Source organism: Lissotriton helveticus, chromosome 6 (assembly GCF_964261635.1).
Source record: "Lissotriton helveticus chromosome 6, aLisHel1.1, whole genome shotgun sequence".
Classification (NCBI taxonomy): Eukaryota; Metazoa; Chordata; class Amphibia; order Caudata; family Salamandridae; genus Lissotriton; species Lissotriton helveticus.
The window spans coordinates 1,413,744,514-1,413,762,002 of NC_136067.1; the positions used below are offsets into that span (position 1 = coordinate 1,413,744,514).

At 48.9% G+C, this 17,489-nt stretch overlaps 1 protein-coding gene across 1 annotated transcript in view; it reads left to right on the top strand.

Moving 5' to 3' along the window:
- SOS1 (SOS Ras/Rac guanine nucleotide exchange factor 1) overlaps positions 1-17,489 on the top strand; it is a 780,124-nt gene that overhangs the window by 629,353 nt on the left and 133,282 nt on the right. The window contains exon 19 of the mRNA XM_078649204.1: positions 8,309-8,425. Coding sequence (XP_078505330.1) covers positions 8,309-8,425 — 117 coding nt within the window. The remainder of the gene's footprint in view (positions 1-8,308; positions 8,426-17,489) is intronic.

Sequence of the window (17,489 nt, forward strand, 5' to 3'; positions counted from 1 at the left end):
TCTCTCTGTTTGACTGCCCTTCACCACCTTTCCCCCCCCCCATGTAAACAGTGTTGAGGACCAAGGCAAATTTGTGACACCCTTCCATAAATACCATCACACTCCCAAAGTTTGTTGCCCACCTCACCCCTTGAAAGAAGAGAAGGCACATTATCAACTGGCCCCAAAAGAGCTCTTATATTTTTCTAACTAAAGACCATTGGGTCGATGATCAGGTTTTTGGTGAGGTTCCCCGAAGCCAAGAAAAGCCAGGAAATGCAGATAAGGACTTTTCAAAGTGGATAGTCCTTTACATTAAGACCTCTTATGCACTGGCCAAGACGCAGCCTCCAGAAAGACTGAGGACTCATTCCACTAGGGACAAGGCCCCTGCCACTGTGTTGGCATTCCTCTTGCCTGTTCTTGACAACATGGGCATCAGTGCAAGCATTTACAAACCACTAGTGCCTTGATGGCCAGATCTGTTGGGAAGGTAATTCCATCCTTTTGGTCCTGCTGGACTTTTTGGTCTGAGCCCACTCCATAGACCCTCCACCTTAGGGAAGTACTACTTTGATATCTATTCTAAATGTGAGGAGTCTGCGGTGAAAAGTATCTATCATAAGAGCAAGTTACTTTACCTTCGGTAACGCTCCTTCTGCTGGATACTCTGTCTAACTGCAGCTTACTCACTGCCCTCCAAGCTCCCCTTTTATTATTATTATTGCAGCGTGTAGAGCGCATGATTACTCCATTCCGGAGTGTCCCCACGCTGAATTCCTTCAGGCTAAGATCAAGGCAAGAAACTAGACAAGAGTGCGGCTAGGGTGCAAGTTTATTTGTTTTAAATAGCCACGTTTTATGTTTTTTCCTGAAAGCTGCTTCTGATGTCTCCAATCTAGGAGGCAGGGTAGAGAGTTCCAATGCTTGACAGCCAGGTACCTTAAAGAGGTGCCACCAAAACATTTCCTGTTATATTTTGGGATGCTGACCAGTCCGGAACCAGCGATCCTCAGACAAAACGTAGGGTGGTAGTAGTGTATCATAGGGTGAAGGTATTTCGGGCCCTTGCCCGTAGTATTATGTGGACATAACATAGGGCTTTAAAAGAGATCCTCTCCTGAATAAGGAGCCAATGAAGGGTGTCCAAGGCTCATCCAGTGGATGCATATCTGGGGATGTTTAACAGCTTCCGGGCTGCTGCTTTTTGCAACCGTTGGAGCATGTAAATGCTACTTTGTGATGCCCCGAGATAGAGGACATTACAGTAGTCAAGCCTGGATGTCACCTGAGTCTGGACTGCTCTCTGTTTGGCAGTATTTGGGATGAGTTCTAAGATTTTTAAAGCATTTTTAAAATCTCAAAACAGGTGCCTGTGATTGGTAGGAGAAGGGTAAGTGGAGTCGAACCAAACTCCTAGATTTTTGACTTAGTGACTTGGAAAGGTTGAAAATCCTAACATGCTGGGCCACCAACTCTGGGACCAGATGGAAGATTGTTTCCCTATCACTAAAATATCCGATTTATTGGCGTTTAGTCTGAGGCAGCTATGTTTCATCCAATTTGGCATGTACTCTAGGCAGAGCTTAAAGTCCTCTGCCTCTTGGTCGTTGTCCTGAGCCAAGGTGAGGATCAGCGGCTTGTCATCTGCATATGACACCGTCTGTACCCCATCTTTGTCCAAAAGGTCTGACAGCGGTGGCATATAAAGGTTATAAAGGGTTGGGCTCAGCGCTGCGCCCTTAGGCACACCCTGTTTCAGCTGTTGAGTGGTCGAGGCATAGGGTTGAAGAGTAACTTGAAATGTGCTATCCTCCAGAAAGCTCGCCAGCCAGCCTAGTGCAGTGCCACCTACCCCTCCGTGATTTAATTTATCAAGTAGCAAAACATGAGACCTTATCAAATGCAGCGCTCTGGTCCAGCATGACTAGAGCCGCCGTTTGACCTTCACCCGTGATTTTACGGATGGATTCCCACGCAAAAGTAGCGCCGATTCAGTTCCAAAGGATGCTCTAAAGCCAGACTGAGTCTCATGGAGGAGTTAGTTTTCCTTCATAAACTGCATTAATTGCTGATTGATGTATTTCTCTGCAATTTTAGCAAAGTAGGGTAGAGGAGAGATGGGTCTTAAATTGTCAGGCAGTTGTGGATCTAGGTCTTTCGGCACTATGCCGGAGCGAAACGACAGGTTAAGCAGCTCCATTGGCACCGGTGCAATGGCGACTCTGCCCGGTTAAAGAATCAATGGTGATGCGGGGTCTAAAGGAGATACAGATTTAACTTTAAGCATTAGGCCACACATGTCAGACTTTGAGATAGGTTTTAGATTAAAAAGCTTACCCGGAACATGAGGTAGTGAACCATTAGAAATGGACACTTTAAAGGTCCTCGCACTCTCAGGAAAGGAAGTATAGAGGTTGTCGACATATTTTAAAAAAGATTGTGAAATCTGCTCGCAGCTGTCCAGAGAAGGAGTTGTGGCTGCAGTACGTTCCTAAGAGGTTAGCGACTTTATAATTTGAAAAATTTCCCCGGTTGAATTTTTTGAATGTTCAGTCTAAAGGGCATAGTAATCTGCATTGGCATGCCTAAGATCTTTGTGATATGTCTTTAAGGCTGCGAGGTATGTGAGTTTAAGTTGTTCATTGTACTTTTTGTGGCACGCATGTTCTAAAATTTTGCAGGATCTCTTAGAATCCTGGAGTGCCTCTGAAAACCACAGTGCAGTGGGTTTGGTCCTCCTGCTGGTAACTGGCTTGAGTGGTGCTAGGATATCTAGTGTGTGATTGATCCACCCCTTGATCTGTGAGTTAGCCGATGATACAAGTCAAAATGGTGGAACACGCACTACTAGATAAATTCCAATGATTAAGTTGTTGCGTGTAACCCTGGGCAAAGTACTATGCTACGCTCGCGTAGTTTGCGAACTACACGTAGCACAGTGCAAACATGCGTAGCGTAGTGCAGCAGTCATTTCTTGCTTGCTCGTGGCCCTCAACGTCAAGTTGGCGACCACGAGCAAGCAAAATTACATCCTCACAAGACTTTTTCCTTGTTCACGATCGGCAACATCATGTTGCCGATCGCGAGCATGGAAAATAAACCTCCTGGCGAGATTCTTAACGCAGGGAGGTCAGGTTTCTCATTGCGAGTGGTCGCGCATGCTCGTGACCGCTCGCAATGAGAGACTACCAGTCCGCGTTGAGAAAGCTGCAGCTAGAGTAAAAATCTACTCGAGCTGCAGAAAAGTACAGCTCGCACTGTGCAAGATGCCGTTTTCAATTATTGCACAGTGCGGACAAGCATCCGGCACTGTGCAATCATTGAAAACGACATCTTGCACAGTGCGAACATGTTACTACGCAGTTCGCGTAGTGCTATGCGTAGCTCACGTAGTGCGAAGTACACTTTGCGTAGCTACACGTAGCGCTACTTCACGAACTACGCCCACCCCTAGTTGCGTGCCTCAGAGGTATCACTCTCTGCTCATTGAGTGTGAAGGGTATAACTGGAACGTAGCATTGCTTAGGTTAGGCAACGTCCCCCTGAGTACAGTGGAATGGCTAAATGCAATATAATCAGATTATCAAAAGCAGTTGAACAAGAATATAAATTCCAATTTTCATGTAGGTTGATAAGGATTTATTAGGTGAACAAATATTCAATCCAAAGTATCATAAATCCATTCAAATAAACCTAAATGCATATTGTATGTTAACGTTTCACATTTCCCAGTGCATTTTGGGCAATGACTGCCCTTCGTCAGGGGAAAATCTATATAAAAATAACAGATATAAAGAGTAACCAGCCGCATTAAGGTGTGCTACCACCTTCTCCTGGTTGTTCGTGAAAAAAGTGGGGGATTGCATGCTTACAGCACAGTAACTGTGCTCGATGTTCTGTCAAGAAATGGTAATGAGAAAATAGTGATTCACGTCCAAAAATAATGGAAAATGCCACTTCGCTGGAGGTATTTTTATATAATGGGTTGAAACATGAAGTCAGGGCCAACATCCCTGGATTCCCGCAGGAGCCCCCGCGCTAGATACCTTGCACAATCTGTTGAAAATGGCAGGGCCAGAACACGCTGTGTTAGAATTTATCGCACTGCTCTGCTGGAGAGGCCACAGACGAAGCATGGGGCTAGGGAGACATGGGATCACGACTTTGATGTGCCACTGACAGACAAACAATGGGTGTACTGTTGCACACAGACCGAAGCCATCACGGCAAGCAGTCGCTTGCCGATTATACATTTAAAATTTTTACATAGAGTTTACTATACACCTATGTGACTATGCAAATCTAAATTGAGGGACGATGATTAATGTGATATGTGCTGACAGGAGGGAGCAGGGTTTTTTCATCCTGCATGGCAATGCGGAGAGGTGTATAGCTATTGGCAGGAAGTGATTGTTGCCCTTTCCACGATGATTCGCTCTTCTATTCCTGTGTCCCTTACGCTCGGGCTACTCGGCTATGCGGCTGAGCTACAGACACCACGTAGAAAGCTTGTTGCGGAGAGCCTATTGGCAAAACGTAAGGTTGCATGCAGATGGGGCAGAGGGCGAGCCCCCAAATTCAAGGACATGCTATCAGATTTTATTTATTGTAAAGAGCAGCTATTTATTTATGTGGAACTCCTGCCTACCTTGTTTCGGCCCAGAGAAACTTGGGAACTCCTAGTGGTATATCTGCAAAACATTCAGATTGAGAATATACGGCTTTGGTTGGCTACAGTCGACATTGGGGTTATGACTCTTATGGTTAGGGTGAAAATAAGTTTTATGAAGCTAATCTGCCAACAATATTCCATAATACGCAGTAATGTATAGTTCTATGTTTTACTGTATGCAATTAGAAAACTCAAAAAAAAAAATAAAGTTCCAGAAATGTGATCTCATTGAACAGTCTTCAACCAGTAAGGTCAATCCTAAATCTTTTATAACCTGCCCCCAATAGAGAATCTAAAAGGATTAATGATTTTTGCAAGCAAATGTTTTCTTTTGTAAGCTTGGCACTGTAGTGCATAAACGCAATCCGTTTTTCAGGATGTTTCACACATGGTTTTAAGCAACATGTCCCGCAAGATCTTGCCAACCATTAAAGAAGATCTTGGGGCTTCTTTGGCTCAGAAGATCCATGATAGGCAGGGTGCATCGGAATTGCCTTAGAAACTGCAGATTGCATTGGCAGAGCAGTTAGTACCAGTGTCATTCTCCGCAGACACGCCTCCATGAGGTCGACCAGATTTTCTGCCTATGGTCAGGCATTGCTAATGTACATGTTCTTTGATAGATCTCAACGCTTCAAAAAGAAAGGCAACAGTGTGTTTCTTTGGGGCTTTTAACTACTGCAAAACAATTCCCTGTCAGTTATGGAAATTTAGGGACTACTCAAGGGTCAGATGTAGGAAGCCAATTTGCAATCACAAACGCTGAAATTTGCAGAATTTTAGCGTTGGCGATCACAAAATTTTAGCGTTGGCGATCGCAAATTAGCAGTGTGCAATGTAGCACACAAAAACTCCCTTGCAAAATATGGAATCGCAAAATTTGCGATTCCCTAGCTTGCAATTGCATTTAAAGAATCGCAAATTACAATTTCTTGATTGCAATGTAAGAAGCACAAAAGAAAGTGTGATTTGGCCTTAAGGAATCGCAAATTACCACCAACTTCAAGTTGGTGGTAATTTGCGAATTCCTTTACAAAAGCACCTTTTTGCTTTTTTAAAAGTGCCATGTGGCACACATTCATGCCCTTAGGGCATTGTATGTGCTCCACATGTGCACACATGTACATTTTAGGGGTGCAACTGGGTGTCCCTCTGGAACCCTTGAAATTGCGCATGCAATTTGTGAGTACCTATTGGGTACTCGTAAATTGCTTGCGCAATTCCTATGGGCCTCTAGACCCTTAGGAATGAATGGGAAGGTATTCCTTGATTGCGAATCGCAATTTGCAATTAAGGAATATTAAGGAATCGCAAAAAATATTGTGATTCCTACCTGCATGGCATTCTGCGAGTCCTTAATAGCGATTCCCTAAAAATCGCTATTAAGGACTCGCAAAACTGCTTTTACCTTAATCTGGCCCCTAGCCTTTTTATAGTCAGTCCTTGCAGGGCAGGCAGACATGACCCTGGCAGACATTGCAATGACCCGAGGGACATCAGTTCTCCAGCTCCTCTTCTCCTGCCACAACAGCCACTAAGCCACTTTAGCTGTTTATGCCTGCCTGATAGGACACAGGATTCTATATTTCCTCCCAGATTGGTGATCCATCTTGTGCGAGAGATAGGACTTACAGATTATCCAAAGGAGGAATGCCCTGGCTTTTATTTCCAACCCTGTTGTCATGCATAGTTCACTTCATCAATATTTGGTATGGTTTGGCCTTCACACAGCCCCCTGAGGGGTTGAGAGCCCATTTAACCAGGGTCTAGGCCGCTGTGACTGCGAGAGGTGCCTTTTCCTGCTATTGCCAGGCAGGGATGGGAGCGTCAGTGCATACATTTACAAAGCCCTACTGCCATGACAGCCAAATCCAGACGGATGGGCAATTCCTTCCCTTAGTTCTGCAGGACTTTTTGTTTTGAGTCCATTCAGCAGACACTTCATGTTTGGAGGTACTGCTTTTGTATCCATTCTAAAGGTGTGGAATCAGTGGTTAAAAGTATCCATCTGAAGAACAAGTTACTTATCTTTAGTAGCCCCTTTTCTGGTGGGTACTCTTGTTTACCTGAAGCTTTCTCACTGCCCTCCAACGTTTCGTTCTGTGGAATGGCCTTTCTTTGCCTTCTGGAAAGGTCCCAAGTTAGAGATCAGTACAATGCTATCAACAGTTGTTTTTACCTGTTCATCTGAGAGTGTGAAAAGGGTATATACAAGAAACTGACATCAGATCGCAGGAGAGGCTCTTACATGAAGCTCTGCTGTTATTTCAGGGCGAGTATGGAATCACCCAGGAGCCGCATGACTCCACCCAGTAGCACTCCGTATAATGGTTGAAAAATGTAGACCGAGTATCCATGAGAAAGAGCATTACCAAAGGTAAGTAACTTGTTCTTCCCTTACTAAATAACTCCCTTATCAAAGCATTCCCACAAAAATGTTTTTGATCTTCAGGTTACCCTTCTTTTGGTGCACACACTTGGGGTGTTCCTAAATATGAAGAAACCACTAATAAAGCCTTGTACTTTTGCTGACTTTTTCCCAGTGATATTCTGAACAGTGCTTTAGTTAACTTTTCCATAACCAAACGCAATGTAGGTTGCAGTGGCGCACATATTTTCTCACAAGCTTGATGCCGGTGTTTATTCTAACCTGAACAGATCCTGAAAATAGTTGGGTCAGAACTGGTAGCTGGGAGACTTACTTCATATTACCAATCCTAAGAAGTGACTTTTTATCAAAGGAAAGATTTATTGAAAGAATACATTTCTGTACTGTTATTTTCGATATTACCCTATTATTACGTTGATTAGACCTAGTTATATCTTTTGTCTAGTATTTAAAAGGGTGTGGCAGAATAAAAAACCTTAGTTGTGTTGCTTTAGTTATAGCATTTCAAGTAATGATGGTAAGTTCTTCTCTGTGGTTTCAGATGGAGATGCTCATAAAATTCAAGCCAGTTGAACAGATTATTCAAAATATATCCCCTTGCAGTGGCATCCTTGAACTAGGTGCAGAATTCCCTCCACTTCCAATAGCAGCTAGATACCTCACATCTTTAAATCAATCATATAATAAAACTGACATTTTCAGTCTTTTTATACAGTGATCAGCTTCAGGGAACTTAAGATCTGAGCAAACACAAGGAGATGATGGACGGAGCACTGAACCTTTTCAGACACTCGCCCCAGTCACAGATCTGGGTTTAATCCATCATCGTTCTTTATCTCACTTCGCCACCCCTCTTCAGACCCAGCCATATGCAAATCAGTCTTGACCCTGTCCCTTATGGGAACAGTCCAGCCCGAACTGCCAAACCAGGTCTTCCCTGGACCTGAAACAAGCATCCTGGGACTGGTTTCAGTGTAACACCCCTCATCAGCCAGGCTAGCATGAATCCAGTGGCAACATGAGCTAGGGACCCACGTCAGTACACCCTAAAGATATTTCTCATATTGGATGGTTTTCTTGTGTAAGGTCTTTTGAGGGCCAGATAAGTATGTTCTTGATGCCTTGTGAGAACCATGTTGGGCTCGCATGTTCTAATCATTTTTCTCTTGCCTTTTTTATTGATGTGTGTTGCACAAGAATGTTAAACATTTTTTTTAATTGTTTGCCTATGAAATGCTTATTTGTGTAAATGTTGTCCCTTACAGCGGTTTTTTGAAAATTTGAGTCCAATGAATGGCAGCACGGAAAAAGACTTTGAAGATTATCTTTTTCGAAAATCATTAGAAATCGAACCTAGGAATGCAAAAACACTGCCACGATTTGTACGTATTCAAGTTAATCAACCAGTTGCTTTGCATTGTACTTACATATTTAAAGGTTTGTATGTAAAATAACCTGCCTATTAAGGATTCCAAAAAAAGTTGATAAAAGTACGATTGTAGAGTGTTGCAACGCTCAGAGCTACAATTTGTTACTTAGACAGAAGCGCAAATACTGGAGTTACATTCAGAATTCATTTTGTTTTTTTATCGCCCGTACCTCCTCAGATTATATGTGTAGAGTATTTATATAGCGCACTTCTACCCGGAGGCCTCGTAGCGCTGAATTCATACCGCTGTGGAACCCATTCTGGCTTTCCTGTGAAATGTCCACTCCTGGGCACCCCCAAGGTGAAACCAGGCATCCACAGCGCTGCTGGGGCCGTTGTGGAGATTAAGCAAGCTATTGCCCAGAGTCACAGAGTGGGACCCATGATTAGACTAGGCACCGAGGCGAGAATTATCAGGTCCGGGGAAATTGAGTCCAATAGCCGCCGAGGCGGGAATTGAACCCTGGTTCCGGGCCAGACCTCTGCATCAGGGTCTGACGCTCTAACCATTGAGCCATGCTTCTCCATGCTTAAACCCGCCATAGGTAATTTAGCCTTGGCCCTGCTCCAGTAGTAACAGTCCACCCTGAACTACCTGGCTAGGTTCTCTCTCAACCGCAACACAAGCACTTCAACTTTGTTGCAGTGACACATAGTACATCACAGTGTTGAATACAGCAATGTGATGCATTGAATGCTTGCATAAAACCGTCTCTGCCTAGAGAGGCACTGTGAAAGAGAAAAAGATGGTCAGGAATACGACCTGAAAAATTGCCAGCGATTGACATTATTTTCATCACCTTGTTGTTTTTGCAATATACACCCTAGGTATTCCCAGACATGGGACGCCTGCTGATTGTGCCATAGGCCTAAAGCAGTGACTCACAAGACCTAAGCAGGTCAAAACCGATCTTGGGTTGCTCGTGTTCCTATTTAGAGGGGACCTGGCCGGACAGTTTGGGCTGGGCTGTTCGTATTGGAACAGGACCAAGATTGATTTGCATAAGGTTGATCTCTGTCTAGAGTGGCACAGTGGGTGAAAAATTGTGGTCTGGAATGTGGCCCAGAGCGATTGCTAGTGGATGAGATTAATTCAGGTCTTCCATCCATCACCTTGTTATTGAGCACCATGTCAGTACGAGGGAAATGAGGCATTGTTTAAGACATTCCGTGCTCATGACGAGCTCAGCTCGTCATGAGGCACGGTTGCGCTGAGCTAGTCAAGACCCGCGCGTGGCTCACACTCTGGGATAATTCCCCTGCTGTGCTGACGTTCCACGAAAACGGGCGTGGTCATGATGAGCTCAGCTCGTCATGAGCACAGCGCCACCGTGCAGCGTGACGAGCCGAGCTCGTCACAAGCACCGTGGAGCTGCGCCCTCTCCCCCCAGCGCCGCAGGGTAATTAGCCCCGCGGCGAAGGGGTTAATGGAAATCCTGCTCATGGTTCGTAAAGTTATAGTAGACATAACCTTGTGAAACCTCCACCTACAATCATCAGATAATTTCTGCTTGTAGATGTGTAGGTTGCTTGAATAGAGGCTCAGTATGTTCAGAACAACCACCATAGCCTTTGCGGAACCATATCTTGACTCCTATTTCAGCTATCTATTGCTGTGCACTACTTATTCTGAAGAGCATTAGCCCTTCCCATCTGGCTGCATAAATCATTTGGCTGGCTGGCTGAACCTGGGCTCTCTGGGAGATCTTCAAGGTTGAGAGATGGAGGAGAATGTATTGAGGAAGCAGCCACAAAATATTGTGTTGATGCAGCTTGCTAATTGCTGAATGCAGAGATCCGGACAACATGGATTTTTTCTGCATTTGACCTCTGCGCAGACTCGTGTAGGATTGTTGAAGTTTAAATGGGGCAAGTAATTCTTTTACAGAAAGGTCATGTGTAAAATGAGTGGCGTGTTTTGAGCGTTCACCCAGAAACAGGTGAACTGGGAGAGCACTGAATGTAAGGATATTACAATGTCACTGGACTCTGCACCCTTATGGTGTGCTTTTTACTGAAATACTATACCTTAAATTAAATACTCTAGGCGTTTTGGGGATTACTAATAGAGTTTGCAGTATTTGAGGGCGTCACTTGGTGCTGGCACACGTGGATTTACAGATCTATTCACAATCCTGTACATACCTTTTATGATCATGAATGTGGAAGTAATTGTCTAGGAAAGTGCATTCTTACTTGCCCCATGCAAAAATCATTAGAGCTATATTACTGACCAATTACTGAATAGAAAGGAATACACCAGACGTGAGAGAGGGGAGAGAGCAGATCACATGCCAAAAGGATAGAGTGACATCAACAGCCCTCACTAAGAAAAGGATAGCATCGAGCAGGTGATGGACATATGCTATTCAACTTAACAGGAAAAGAAGGAAACCTAAGGCTGAGAAAAAATTCAGACAAATGTAATATCCCATGTTAGCAGAGTGAAATAAAAAAAAAAGAATCTCAGAATATTTTACATAATTTCTAGATTAATATCAGATATTTACATACAGATAAAGCAAAAAGTACAGATATATCTGAAAGAGACACGTTAGTATTAGATTCCATACCTTAGAATATCTCCAGGCGTCAGACTGGATCCGGAAACTTTTGCGTAGCAGTACCTTTGCGCGTCGGTAGGCGTCGTCTGCGGCTCCGCGTCCGTCGTCGGCGCCGTGATGACGTCGTCGGAGTACTTAGACGCCGCCTCCGCGTGCTGACATCAGTTATTCTTTTTTCCGCGCCAGCAAGCGCAGATCTGGAAAAAGCAGTAACCCTAGTCATTTTTGACTAACTTTTTTTATCTTTTTTGATTGCTTTTCGAAGTCTCTCGACTCCGAACGGTGCCGTAGGGATGCCCGGCTTCAAGCACTGTGACGATTGTGACCGTCTGATGTCGGTCACGGATCCTCACCGCGTCTGTTTGTCATGTTTGGGCGTCGACCACGACGACAAGGCCTGCTCTGACTGCCGGGCCCTCTCCTCGACGGCCAGGCGGGAGCGGTCCCGTAGGCGCCTCGAGCTCCGGCAGTCGGCCCCGCGCCGTGAGAGGTCCCGATCCCATGGGAGGTCGAGGGACAGGTCGCGGGCTCGGAGCCACCACAGCTCCGAGGGTAGGCCGCACTCCTCCCGGTCGAAGTCGTCGTCGGGTAAGAGGCACAAGAAGTCCAAGCGGCATAATCGCTCCTCGGACTCCCCCCGACGCTCGCACGATGCGGCTGGGGGTTCGGGTGACACCACCCACGCGGCTCCGTCGGAGTCGCGGGCGCCGCATGCAGCTCCACACCCTCCGGTCCCTGGGCTGAACGCGACGCCGGAGGAGATCGAGCGCTTCCTCATGGCCATGAGGAAACTCTCTCCTCAGACGGGCTCCGCGGCGCCTTCGGGCCCAGCGGACCCGTCTGGGGGCCCTAGCGGGTCGGCGGCTCCGGCCCCGACGCCGTCGGGTGCTTCGGCCCCAACGCCGCCGACGCCTTCGGGCCCAGCGCCGCAGGCCCCCGTTCTCCCGCCGGCGCCTTCGGGCCCGGCGCCGAGGGGTCCAGTTGTTCCGACGCCGCCGGCGCCTTCGGGCCCGGCGCCGCAGGACGCCGCTGGTCCTCCTTCGGGTTCGGGATTGTCGCCGGTGGATCTGACGACCTCCCCGGTGTCGGACCCTCAGGTGTCGCCTCCGGCGCCGTCCTCGGGCGGCGCCAGCCCCGGTCCTGCCTTCGTTCCTGTTCAGCCGTCGGAACGGCCCCGTTGGGCGCCGCTCCAGACGTCGTTTGGTGAATTTCACTTTTATGAACAGGCCCCATTGGTTGTCAACCCTGAATTTCAGGAGATGGGTGATGAAGAGGACTGGGAGGGGTCTGAGGACCCTCTGACCAGGGAGTGTCAGTCTCAGGAGGACTGGACAGGAGACCTTGGGGAGGCCAGTGGCCTGGACACCTCTGCGGACACTGGGTTTGTCTCCCCTCCTACCGTGGCTTCGGAGGAGGGGGCAACATATAGTGTGGTGCTGATGAGGGCTGCCAAGGCCTTGGGCCTTGAGCTCCCCGTCGCGGCCGTGAGGACTAACCTCCTCACTGAGGTCCTTAAACCGCAGTCAAGCTCGGCCGAGCCTCTGCTGCCCTTTAATGAGGCCTTGACCGACATTCTTCTGGGCACTTGGTCCAAGCCCGCTACGGGTTCGCCCGTAGATAGGAACGTGGCCAGACGCCACCGCCCAGCCCCGGGCGACCCATGTTTCCTGTCCTCCCACCCTACCCCCGAGAGCCTGGTCATCCAGGCCTCCAATTCCCAGACCGCATTCCCGTCGGCCCCGCCGGACCGGGAATCCAAGAGGTATGATCAGTAAGGGAAGAAGATCTTCTCATCCCTTAGTCTAGGACTGCGGTCTTCCAACACCGCCTGCCTCTTGGGACGTTACACCCACTCTGTGTGGGATAAGGTCACGGAAGTGCTGCCAGAGTGTCCGTTGGGGGTACGGGCCAAACTCGGCCAAGCCCTTGTGGAGGGCCGGGATGCAGCCAATTATTCCATCCGGTGTGGGCTGGATACCACTGACTCGCTGGGTAGGGCGATGGCAACGGCGGTCAGACGCCACGCCTGGCTGAGGTCCGCCAACTTCTCGGCAGATGTTCAGAGCACACTCATGGACATGCCGTTCGATGGCCGTCGCCTCTTTGGCGACAAGGCAGACCATGCGCTTGAGCGCTTTAAGGACTCCAGGGCTACGGCCAAGTCCTTGGGCCTCTCGGGCCAGCGCCAGCAATCGGCTGCCTTTCACTCCTTTCGTGGCCACGGAAGGGGTGCGCCCATACGCGCCGCCAGCCACGCACTGCAGGGCAATACCCAATGCGGTGGCGGCCGTGGGAACCGCCGTCCGGGCGGTCGGGGGCAGCGGCGAGGTCAGTCCACACCTTCCCCCGCAGCATCCGCCTCAAAACCCTACTAGTCCGTGCTTTCAGGCCCATGTGACGCCAGTAGGGGGCAGGGTTCGCCATCACCACCTCCACTGGCGCACTGTCACATCGGACAGGTGGGTGCTGCAAATCGTCCGAAGGGGCTACTCCCTCCCCTTCGAGGCGACTCCTCCAGCCATGCCACCGCAGAACCACCGTGTATCGGGGGATCATTTGCGACTTCTGCAGGAGGAAGTTACGGCCCTCTTGGCCAAGGGGTCCATCGAGCGTGTTCCTGGACCAGAAGTAGGGTGTGGTTGCTACTCCCACTACTTTCTGGTACCCAAGAAGGGCAAAGGGGGCCTACGCCTTATCTTGGACCTAAGGAACGTCAACGGCTTCCTCCGGAAGGAGAAGTTCAAAATGCTGACTCTGGCTCAGGTTCTGGCTGCCCTGGACCCGGGAGACTGGATGGTAGCGTTGGACTTGCAGGACGCTTACTTTCATATCCCCGTCCTGCCTGCCCACCGGTGCTACCTGCGGTTCATGGTAGGCCACGAGCACTTTCAATTTACCGTGCTCCCCTTCGGCCTTACCAGCGCCCCACGGGTGTTCACAAAGGTGATGGCGGTGGTCGCAGCTCATCTGCGCAGGTTAGGGGTTTCAGTCTTCCCCTACCTCGACGACTGGCTGTTGAAGGCGGGCTCGCCCCAGACAGTCGTCAGCCACCTCCAGACGACGGCGGACCTCCTGCACCAGCTGGGGTTCTCCATCAATGTGCCGAAGTCACATCTGTGCCCCTCTCAGAAGCTCCTCTTCATCGGAGCGGTTCTGTACTCGGCGCGGTTTCGGGTTTATCCGCCCGAACAGCGGGTCCTGGATATTCAGGCTCTGATTCCCATCTTTCAGCCGTTATCCCGGGTTTCGGTCAGGTTGACGCTGCGGCTTCTGGGGCTGATGGCCTCCTGCATCCTGCTGGTGCATCACGCCAGGTGGCGGATGCGGGCTCTGCAGTGGGACCTGAAGTTTCAGTGGGCCCAGCATCAGGGCAACCTATCCGACCACGTCCTGATCTTGGAGGGCACTGCGAGACAGCTGCAGTGGTGGCTCACGGACCGTGATTGTGTCAGCGGCAGGTCCCTCTCCCTTCCCCAACCGGAGCACGTAGTTGTGACGGACGCGTCCCTCCAGGGCTGGGGAGGCCACATGGGAGAGGCGGAGATGAGAGACCTCTGGTCTCCGGCGGAGGCCCGGCTCCACATCAACCTGTTGGAGTTACGGGCGATTCGTCTAGCACTGAAGGCATTCCTCCCCTCTGTCCGGGGGAGTGTAGTGCAGGTGTTCACAGACAACACCACCGCCATGTGGTACTGCAACAAACAAGGCGGGGTGGGGTCGTGGATCCTTTGTTAAGAGGCTCTTTGCCTTTGGCAATGGCTGGAACGCCAGGGCGTGACCCTGGTGGCTCAACACCTGGCGGGTTCTCTGAACGCCAGGGCGGACGATCTCAGCCGTCGGTGCATGATGGATCACGAATGGAGTCTGAACTCGGACGTGGCGCAAGGCCTCTTTCAGCAATGGGGAGAGCCTTGGTTAGATCTATTCGCCACCGAAGAGAACGCGCAATGTCATCTGTTCTGCGCGTTGGAATTTCCAAGGCGGCACTCGCTCGGAGACGCTTTTCGTCGCGAGTGGAGTTGCGGTCTGTTGTACGCCTTTCCGCCTATACCACTTCTGCCCAGAGTGCTGAAGAAGATCAAGCGCGACTGGGCCCAAGTCATCCTTGTGGCTCCGGACTGGGCGAGAAGGTACTGGTATCCAGAGCTACTCAGTATGTCAGTCGATCCCCCGGTTCGTCTGCCTCTTCAGGAGGACCTTCTGTCGCAGCAGCTGGGGACGGTCCTCCACCCGAACCTGTCCAGTCTCCACCTCCATGCTTGGAGATTGAGCGGCGACAGTTGAGGCCATTTGACTTGCCTCCTGAAGTTTGTAACATCATTCTGGCAGCCAGGCGTCCCTCCACAAAGTCGGTATACACCTGCAGGTGGAACAGATTTGTGGCATGGTGCACAGCAAAGGCTGTGGATCCCCTCAATGCCCCTCTTTCTGAGGTCCTTCTCTTCCTTCTTTCTCTTGCCCAGCAGGGCTCTGCTCTGGGCACTATCAAGGGCTACCTTTCTGCCCTTTCAGCCTTTCTCAGGCTGCCTGATCAACCTTCTTTGTTCAAGTCCCCTATTGTTAACAGATTTCTTAAGGGCATCACACACACGTTTCCTCCTGTTCCGTTTGTGATGCCTCAATGGGACTTGAACCTGGTTCTTACATTTCTGATGTGCGCTCCCTTTGAGCCACTTCACAACTGTCCTCTTCGCCTTCTGACTTTGAAGACTGCTTTCCAGGTTGCCATCACCTCTGCCAGGAGAGTGAGTGAGCTCCAGGCCCTTTCTTGTACTCCACCTTTCCTTTCTGTCCATCCGGACAAAGTGGTGCTGCGTACCAAACCTTCTTTCCTGCCCAAGGTTGTCACGGGCTTCCACATCGGGCAGTCTATCACCTTGCCAACCTTCTTCCCGCCACCGCATCCCTCTAAAGAGGAAGAGCGGCTCCACCGTCTGGACCCAAAACGTGCGCTCTCCTTCTACTTGGATCGCACACGCCAGTTCCGGGTGGATGACCAACTCTTTGTTGGTTACGTGGGCACGAAGAAGGGGAAAGCGGTGCACAAGAGGACCATCTCCCGGTTGATTATCCTGTGTATCCAGGCATGCTACTCCTTGGCTCGGAAGGAGCCTCCTGCTGGATTGCGGACTCATTCTACCCGAGCCACGGCGGCTACCACTGCCCTGGGCAGGGGTGTGCCCTTACAAGACATCTGTCAGGCGGCTACGTTGTAGTGTAGCTCCTATTTTCCCAATAGGCTCTGCGCATTGGAATAGTACCTACAGCAGTAAAGGCCTAGGCCAGACGTTAACTAGGTCTACTACTGTCGATACTAGACTTAATTTTTGGGTTTGCCAGCTAAGCTCAGAGTTCGCTAGAAACTTTCTCGAATGTTCAAGGAAGGATTAACTCCCCTGATTAGACAAGAAGGGATTTAGTTTCTGACAACCATAGAACATGACAACTTTGCTCTCCCCTAATCAAGAGTCAATCTCGAGAGTCGTGTGAGCACAAGGCAATTATTTTACTCAGTCAGTACGTGCATTCTTAGTCTCATCAGAATGTAGAGAAAAGGAAGAGACGGGCGTGTTCAATAAAAGATGTTATTTATTGATCAGTCTCTTTTCTCATACATGAGAAATGGATCGATATTATTGCAATACTTATAGTTAAGTAAAGTGCATACATTAGAAGCAATAGTATAAAATAATACTGTAAAAACATTGATATGGTTTCTGAGCCATATGATGTTTAAAATGATTAAAATATATTTACATACACATATACATTTGACTAAACGTACTCAACTGGTGTTTCTAAATACGCCTACCCCGTGTACCTGACCTAAGTCTAATGCGTGGGCGGGAATAGAAAGTTACAGTTTAAGTTAAGTTTGTTTTTGCCAAGTGAATAACTAAAGAATTCTCTGTGAGGGGTTATTCAGTTCTGTACCTGGAATTTAGGATGGATGAGGAATGGTATCTCTTTCTCTGCTCTCGATATTCCAGGCTGCCTGCGAGGGCTACCCGGAAGCGCCGGTGCTGGGTCTCTCGGCTTGAGATAGCAGCGCGTCTCTCAGCGCGTCAGGAAGGCGGGGCTGCTGCCAGCGGGGTCTGCTTCTGCTCTCGGCTTCGGCAAGTATGGCTGCTCCGTCTTGTCACCACGCGTGTGTTTGCATAGGGCAAGGTCGGCAATATTTATACCTTAAAGGTGCCGAGATTGACGTAAGGATGGACATAGGTACGTCAATAAAGATGTCATACGACTTGCTCGTTAGCACATTCTTTTGCAAAAGTTCTCTGTGAAATCAAAACAATGGCCGCACGGATTATCCAGGTTGTCATAGGTTTGATTTGTTATGAGAACGTCGTATGCCTTATCAGGGGCTGGAGGAATGTCGCTTGTCTAATTAGATCTCAAGCGTTATGACCTAATCAGATAACACGTTCCTGTGCCGTAGTGTGACTGCGT